Source organism: Paramormyrops kingsleyae, chromosome 22, assembly GCF_048594095.1.
Source record: "Paramormyrops kingsleyae isolate MSU_618 chromosome 22, PKINGS_0.4, whole genome shotgun sequence".
In the NCBI taxonomy this organism is placed as follows: Eukaryota; Metazoa; Chordata; class Actinopteri; order Osteoglossiformes; family Mormyridae; genus Paramormyrops; species Paramormyrops kingsleyae.
The window spans coordinates 11,768,862-11,777,217 of record NC_132818.1 but is presented as its reverse complement, the minus strand read 5'-3'; the positions used below and the strand labels follow the sequence as shown (position 1 = coordinate 11,777,217).

Genomic DNA, 8,356 nt, shown 5'->3' with positions numbered 1-8,356 from the left:
CGTTTACAGGTGTAAAAGACATAGCAAAAGGTCACACCTGGGAAGCCTCTGTTTCTGGGGATGTGGATGGTTTAAATCTCAATAAAAACAAGAGACAATAACATGTATGTGAAATCCCTATATTTATACCAACCAACAACCAACGATAAAACCTGTACACAACTGAAGGAGAGCAAGTACGCGTAATGCACAGTATGGACAGCATCAGCCTGCGTCTTCCAGTACATACTTTGTATTTCTGTTGATACATCTGTACAGCAAGACAAAGCGAAAGAAAGGAGCACAGCAATGCATGTGTTTCGATGGCATCGACAAGGCAAGGACGCTGGGGAAGAGCAGGCATAGCTCAGTGTCTGCCACTAAAGTCTCTGGCCAATAGCATAGGAGCAACAAATGCATGTTCAGCAGCTGGGCTAATTGATGCATTGGAAACAATCAGGATGATGAATGCAGAGCAGCTGGATCTCTGTCTCCATCCCGATCATCCTCGCCTACTTTCCGCCCGTGCTTCCGGAAGTACTTGTATCTCTGGACGTAGAGCTTGACCAGGTTGCTAACCTTGACTGGGTTGATCTCACCAGTACGACTATGGCATATCTGGGGGGGGAGTGAACATGGAATGGTAAGTATAAAACACATGCTGGCGGGTGGCACACTGTGGGGATGAGCAAATAATGGCAAGTGGGACTCCTACCTTGTGCACAGCCTTCCTCAGAATGTCTTTATATTCATCCTTGTTGATGTCCTTGCGCTGGTAGTAGGGCTTGATGGCCAGTTTCACCTCCTCCACAGCCCTCTCTTGGGTGTGAAGCTTCTTCAGATACTGACAGGGAGGAGCAAACGGTTTATACAATGGAGAAGCGCGCCATGCTCAAACAGGCTGGGACTAACCTTTTGACTTGTCCAACGCTCACTTCACTCTGATGTGCTGTGAGTAATGCTGCATTCGATTTGAACTTGTAACTCGGATATTCTGAGATCCTGGTCAGAAATTTCGACTGGAATGCCCCCTGAAATCGAAATTCCTATGGAGGAATCTACACAACCCCGACTTCAGAATTCAAAATGGCTGAGCCCTTTATCAACAGAAGTTAAAGCTGTAGTTTTATACTGTTTAATAGCCCTTGAGTATTATTTGTGGCTAATTAAATCAGTTGTACACACTGTACTGACCAACAGCTATCTGTGGGCATGTTGCTACAGTGTTTTTATGCACAAAATTTTTCCGGCGAAATTTTGCTTTTTGAAACTGGTCCGTGGTATTGCTAAATAGCTTGCTGTACTGGAAAGTGATTAATTCAGGTGTGACATCATTCCAAGCTCCAATTTCCGACCTCTGAGGTAAATGGAATGCAGCATAACTGTTTATACGCTTCATCAGCATGACGGCTTTCTACTATACCCTTCAGCTGGAGCCACTAAACTCATCACAGAATAAACAGACCTGTGATAGACAGAAGACAGCCTCACCTTATCTGGGTCTTTGCTTTCCCCATCCCAGCTAGTGTCACTTGATACCCCCGTTGTGCCTAATGACCCGCTGTGTAAAGGGGGAGTCTGCGCACATCCCGCACCCAACGACAAGCCGGGATGCAGGTGAGGTGGCGGGGTCTTGGTACAGCCAACCAATGGGAGAGAGCTGTGGAGGATGAACTGGGCAGGAGTCGGGACAGAAGGCGGGGCGAGAGATGGCAAAGGGGCAACTTGCGATGAGGTGGAGGAAGAGGACGACGAAGAAGGGGGTAGAGTCTGGCTCTGGTTAGCCTGTGAGAGAATCTATGAACAGAGGTTAGGACAGAATGAAAATTCCTCATTCCATTATGTCTCTGAATAGAAAGATGTTAATCATTCAAAAAGAAGATGGCACACAGCCTCACCTGGCTGGTAGCTTGAATGAACTCTTGTGCTTTTGCACGGCTGGCCAGATTGGCCTCTTCCATTTTAAACAAGAGAGCCGTCACTGAAAGATAAAGCAGAAGTATGTCGACATTTTTATGGATGATATAAAAAAAAAGATGATAAATCTACCAAAAAATGTAACTCACAAGCTAAGACCCCCCCAGCAGTGCAATCCACTCCTGTCTGTAGGCTCCATGGAAGAGGTGGGGCTCCAGGTGGCGGGGGAGGTGGTGGCTTGGTAGTCGATGAAGACGAAACTGAAGAGGAGGCCGATGAGGAGTGGTCAGCAGATGAGGCTGGGAGTGAGAGATTGAGTGAAGCAGCAGTCGAGTTCGCAGAAGAGGAGGAGGAACAGGGAGGGGATGTAGGTGCTTTCTGCTCTTCCGGTGGCAACTTGAGGTCTGTGCAAGACTGCACAACTCCTGGGGTGCCACTCAGGGGTGTCTGAAGAGATGGTGGGCTTGGGGGAGCATTAGATAGAGGTATGAGTGGGGATGCTTGGATCTGTGTTGTTATATCATCAGACACAAATGGGGGTTCTGGGGTCTTGCAGCTGCTGTCCACAGTCTGAGAGTCTGGAGTGGATTCCCTAGTGTCACGAGAAACAGGGAGGGTAACCGGAGGGCTGCAGGGGGGTGAAGATGATGGTGGGAGAATGCTGGCTGAGGCAGAGGATGACGATGAGCATGAGGGTACAGCCTGAGGCCTGGATGGAGGACTGGAGGGCTTCCCACCAGGGGTGAGGCCTGATTGTGTGTCCAATAGTGGCACACCCCAAGTATCGCCTCCTATCCCACAACGTTCATCTGCTCCACCCGCCTCAGCTATAGTTCCTCCCTTCTCCCTGTGATCTCGCTCTCTCTTTCCCTGTTTCCGCTTCTGCTTCGTTGTTGAGGAAGAAGAAGGTGAGGAGGCTGAGGATGAGGAGGCAGAGGTGGTGGAGCTGGGCTCGGCCTTCTTAGATTTGATGACAGAGAGATGGGAGGACGAGGAAGAAGAGGATGACGAAGAAGAGGGAGGAACCAAGGCTGAAAGGGTCCCACATTTCCGTCCTTTTGAGACAGAGACAGGCTCAGAACAGGGTTTGAGGAAAGGTGACCGGCTCTCATTGTCCCGGCGGAAGACCACAGCAATGGAGCCCCCAACAACTCCCGCACTGCTGCTTCCACTTGAAGCTGACAGATCTTTACTACTCCCAACAACTACCCCCCGTTTCCCTACGCCACTCCCACCTGTGGTGCTGCTCACCCCATCCCGCACCAGGACAGACACCTTGGACTGGAGCTTTCCCTTACGAGTTCCTCTGCTCAACTTTTTGGACTTGCCTGAACGACCTCCTTCCTTCTTCACCCCCTTCTCTTTCCCTGCCTTCTGGATATGCTTGGTAGGTACATTAACTGAGGGAACTGATGGAGGGGAGAGAGATGATAGACCTTTTCCAGATTTTGGTCTATGAGAAGTCTCTGCAAGGTTAGTTTTTTTGCCTGTTCGGGATTTCTTCTTGACATGTCTACCAGTTTTGGACTTAACCTTGGGTTTAGGGCTTGGATGGGGGGATGGTGGTGGCAGGTGTGGAGGAGTGTCTTCCAGCGACGGATAGTCTGAGTCAAGGGCCTCCCCATCCAAAGACAACACTTCCACACCTAATTTGTCAGAGAACTGGTCCGAGTCAAAATCATGGTACCTCAAAGGTGTGAGAGAAGAGTCACGTGATTGACTCATTGGCATCTCCTCTTCCTCATCTTCCTTCTCTTCCCGTCTTTTCCTCTTCCTTTTCTTCTTGCGTGGCTTGTCGGAGGCCTGAGGTGGGGTATCTGGGGTAGCCTGGGGCAGTGGAGGTGATCCTGGGACTGTGGTGGTAGTTGTGGTAGTTGTGACAGTAATGGTGCGCTTGATAGCAAACAAGTCTGAACCGTTGAGGTCTTGGATGGACGGAGGCACTACAGGCCGGCCATCCCTTCGCCACCTCTCCCTTTCAGGATCCCTGTTACGATCCCTCTCTCTGCCTCGCTCCCTCTGCTCCCTATTCGACTTTGTATTTTTCCGGCTTCCCCCTCTTCTTTCCCTGCTGCCAGACTCCTCCGCTTGCTCTCCCCTCTCCCTCTTACGCTTTGACTTCTTGGTGGAGTCTTGCTCCTTGTCCCACTCTCTTTCCTCTCTCCTTTCTCGGTCCCTGTCCCGACGCCGGTCCTCTGAATGGCTGGATGAGGAGTGTCGCCTGTGCTTCTGCCGGTGAGAGGAGCTCTGTGAGTATGAGGAGCGCTTTGGGCTAGTCAATCTTTTCTTCCTTTTACTGCTACTGCTCCTGCTGCTCCTTCCTCTGTCTTCTTCCCTTCTCTTCTCCTCCTGCCCCCTCCTGCCATCCCTCTCTGTGTCCCTCTCCTTCTTTTCTTTACTTCCATCATCTTTTCCCCTCTTCCTGTCTGGTTTCTCACCACCCCTGTCCTGCTTCCGTTTATGCCTTTCTCGATCCTTGGACCCCCTGGTGGACTTCCTGCTTCTCTCTTTCTCTTTGGGGGCTGGAACAGACGAAACAGGGAGTGGAAGAGGCAGTGGGGGAGAGAGGGAAGAGGAAGGGCCAGATCGAAACCTCTCCTTCCGTCTGCTGACCAGCTTCCTCCTCAGATCTCCCACTCCATCCCGTTCTCTCCCCAAAGCCCAGTTACCTTCTGCTCTCACAGACACAAAGTCGTCACCATCCAAAACACGGAGGATCCGTTCTGGCTGGCGACAGGAGTGGAGGAAGGGACTATCGGGAGCACGTACCCTCTCTCCTGTTTTGTCCCTCTTCCTGTCTCTCTCCCGGTCACCTGCACCTACAATCTCTCCTTCCTCGATTTCTGAATTATCACTATCAACCTCTTTCCTTTCCCTTCCTCCTTTGCCCCTCTCTCTCTTATTTTCTCTGCCTCTGGCCTGTTCCCTCTCCTCCCGTGGCCTACAGACAGTGGGGTCAGTAGAAACTGAAGGAGCCCTATCCCTCATTTTCTCCCTCCCTGGCCCCTCCACACGTGTCTCTATCAAAAGCATGGCCTTCCTGGCCACGCCATTTTCATCCTCAGCTTCTATTCCACGTTCCCTCCCTCTCTCTGAGGCTGGGGAACCCGTGGGATCAAATGGGTCATACTTGTCCATGTCTTCCTCATCCTCTTCCTCGTCATCTTCCACTGATGCCCTGCCTTCTCTGTCTGCCTCCCCCTCTGTCGGATGAAATGGGTCATAGATTTCGATGCTTGCTCTTCCTGGTACTGGGCAGGGTGAGGAAGAGAGATGGACAGAGGTACCGGAAGAAGGGGGCAGCAGGTGCGCAGGGGGTGCCAGCGAGACCGAGGTAGAGGAGACGGCTTCCCCCGTCGCACTGGAAACTGCGCCACCCTCTGTGCGACTCCTATCATTATCATGGTAACCAACAACTGTGCTTCCAGGAGAAGAGGTCGAGGATGAAGGTGAAGACGAAGGTGATGATGGAGCAGAGGAGGGAGACGATGGTGAAGTGCAGGGGGGTGAAGGGAAGGGGCTCTTCGCAGTCATAACTGTGCCAGGTACAGTGGCCATGGTAGCAGCTGAGCCTGTGTTAAACTGCCAAGGCCAGGAGGACAGATTCATCAGACCTCTGTCCAGACCTTTGGTCCAGATGGATGAAGGATGACTCAAGATGAAGGGAGACTGATCACAAAAAAACGCTGAAAGGAAAAAGAAAAAAGAGCGTAATCGTGAGATGAATGCCTAATTTGGCAAGCGGTCCCATATCTACAATATGGCAAGAGGCCAGTGAACACTACCTTACCTGGCTTTCCACTCCGCAGTAAACGAGGGGCAGCCAAGGGCAGGAGAGCCAAACTGGAGCTGCCTTCAATTCTGACTTCAGCTGTGACCTCAATGTCTAAAATCATACTATACCAGGGGAGGAAAAGAACACAAGCAGTCACTCCTTTACTAGGGAATTCCATAACATCATAAATTGCCAAACTATACATAGTATGCCAGACTTTACAACTACTGTTTTTACTGTCAGGTCAAAGAAGAACAGGAACTAAACAAAATTTAGATATTTGACTGTAAATTATAATGCAGCATGATATTAAAGGGGTCAGATCACTTTCAAACAATTACCTATGGTAGCATTAACTAATCACATAGTATGGTATCCAGATACCAGCATGTAACACAGATTTAATATGAGAGCAGACAAATAGGTAGATTCAGGAATAAAATAAAAAAGCAAACTAACAAGACCAACTGAACAACGTGTTTGAATTTCAATACATATTGTACAGTTAATTACAAAGCTGTGGGATTCTGAGGGCTATAAGCTGCAAAAGTACTGTTCTCAGGAGGCATAGAAACAAAGATATCCATATTTAGCTTGCTAACGATTGTACTTTATACTGCAGTACTTTCAAAAGCAATGCCATTCCAGCATTGTGAAATCTTGCCGAATGAAGGTGGGGGTCCCAGCTAATTTTGTCAGCATAATTTCAAAATACCTTGGTAGCCCGCATTACTATAATATCACGCAAGTCTAGTATCAACTTCAAAACTTCATAAAAGTTTACCCATTTCACTACACTGCTTGTATTTGTGTTTGTTGCAATACATCTGCCCTCTGCTGGTCTGGTGGAATATCATTGCTGTATGCGTCTGCATCTGTGGACATATGTAGTATGCACACAAGTCTGTGCACACAAACTTGCAAGGACATTAACAGCACATGGAAGATTGAAGAATGAACTAAGCTTAACACACCAATGTAAATGTTACTAGGTAAAGATGTCTCTATATTCATTTTATGCCACAAACCGCAAAAAATGCAAGCAATATATAACAAAATTCATTGCCTACTATTTTTACTACAGAATATTACTGACATTGTTGATTAGGTGTTGCAGCCCTACTCACAGGAAACCTTTACAACCGATACCCTCAGATCCCAGGCAATACTACGACAAACGGAGAGGTAGAGATGCTTGTTGCATTGTTTAGTCTCACCTGTCGTCAGACTGATGGGGGAGGCAGTGCAGTGAGATGGGGGAGACTGGCCGGTCAGATATCGTGGGAGCTGCCGCATCCTGACATCGGGAGAATGAGGAGTTCAAACACGAGCAACCATAACATACGAGCAGCACGGGACATGCCAGAAGCTCCACAAATTGTATTTCAGTTATATATTAATGATAACCTACCTCCTACAGACCAATTAAAGAAAAATCAATGGATCCACTGACCACAATATCAAAACCACAGCTAAGACGGAGTAGTCTCTTTTAGGAGGGCACTGTACAGGATAGTTGAAACACAGTGACAGATGGTGATTCTGAATAGTGTTCATCCAACAGGATCACTTATGGTAAATCGACATTCACAGAAGCAGCATAAGCAAACTGGGACAGACCGTACCATGTCACCAGGCTGGACACCAGAAGCTTCCCTCTCATGCTGACAGCATCGCAGCCTTGTCCGTTTTTCCTCTGCCCTGCCTTCTCTTTCTCCATGGCACTGCTCTTGCTGGAGCACAACCAGATGTTTGACCGTTAGGCAGGATGGTCCATGAGCACTCATTCTGCACTAGCTACTCGGTTTCCACGGACAACGCAGGAATATTTCCAAGCCATGCAACTGCTTCTTCACCAGAACCACTATGAAACAGAGTACGATCATTTATCTGACCGAAATCGAGGGGGAAAAAACGCACCTCCACGTTGGGGCGGACCCCGTCAACTTCGTCAAATTCCTCCTCTTCTTCCATCTGGGCATGAATAAGAGTAATCAGGCATGCAACTCTGGAAGATGCTACTGGCCACAAACACGTTCCTCATTCAGCATCCCTGCTGCTAGCCTGCGCAAACACCCCTGCATTACCAAATGGCTATGCAGCGGCTACATCTTTCAGAAAAATAGGATTTTTTCCTCCAGTGCATGCATTTACAAAGTACAATGTGAGGTTCTTTATTTGCATAGGCGTTTTGCACAATCCAGATGGCTATAGTTACAGGACATAACTGTTAGTAGGCTAAGTGCATTTTAGCCACGGCTAACGTTGCCAATTCCTGCCAGCTAACTTAGCCACACGGCTATCCATAAACATACTCACAGCGGCGTGCTACGCAATTTGCGGCGGTGTATGAAAGCAGTATATTTTTTTCCCGAACTGTACTTTTAAAATAACAATACACTAATTTAAAACGCAAGTCTGAAGCTCAAAACATGATTTTTTCCCTAATAACACAATAAAAGGCCTTCCCGGCCGCTGTCGCCATTACGCTTTCTTCATTGAGTTCCAATCAGCCGAGCGGACTCAGTGGGAAATGTTGTTTCCGTTGGCTTTACATAAACTGAAGGAACCGTCCAGCACCGAATTTGCACCACATTTCCCGTCGTCCACTGCGGTACTTCCAATTCGCTTACTATGAATTCTAGGTTTTGTAGTCTTCTAAAGTTTCAATCCACCAACCTAACC

General features: G+C 48.4%; 1 protein-coding gene across 1 annotated transcript; it reads right to left on the bottom strand.

Annotated features, from left to right (window-relative positions):
• Window positions 1–103: 103 nt before the first annotated feature.
• On the bottom strand, window positions 104–8,210 carry scaf1 (SR-related CTD-associated factor 1). Its single transcript, XM_023798528.2, has 10 exons — window positions 7,991–8,210; window positions 7,592–7,645; window positions 7,297–7,404; window positions 6,889–6,968; window positions 5,687–5,793; window positions 2,046–5,582; window positions 1,878–1,960; window positions 1,471–1,776; window positions 695–823; window positions 104–597 (listed from the first exon to the last, which is right to left on the bottom strand). The coding sequence occupies exons 2-10, from the start codon at window positions 7,643–7,645 to the stop codon at window positions 436–438; spliced, it is 4,566 nt and encodes a 1,521-aa protein (XP_023654296.2). The 5' UTR covers window positions 7,991–8,210; the 3' UTR covers window positions 104–435.
• Window positions 8,211–8,356: the final 146 nt, after the last annotated feature.

What these genes read in the sequence shown, in the direction of transcription:
- scaf1 (XM_023798528.2), bottom strand. Translation starts at nt 7,645, where the DNA reads ATGGAAGAAGAGGAGGAATTTGACGAAGTTGACGGGGTCCGCCCCAAC. An exon ending in CCCCATCAGTCTGACGACAG is followed by an intron (nt 5,794 to 6,888) that starts GTGAGACTAAAC and finishes CCCCTGGTATAG; the next exon opens with TATGATTTTAGACATTGAGG. An exon ending in TGAGGAAGGCTGTGCACAAG is followed by an intron (nt 598 to 694) that starts GTAGGAGTCCCA and finishes CTCCCCCCCCAG; the next exon opens with ATATGCCATAGTCGTACTGG.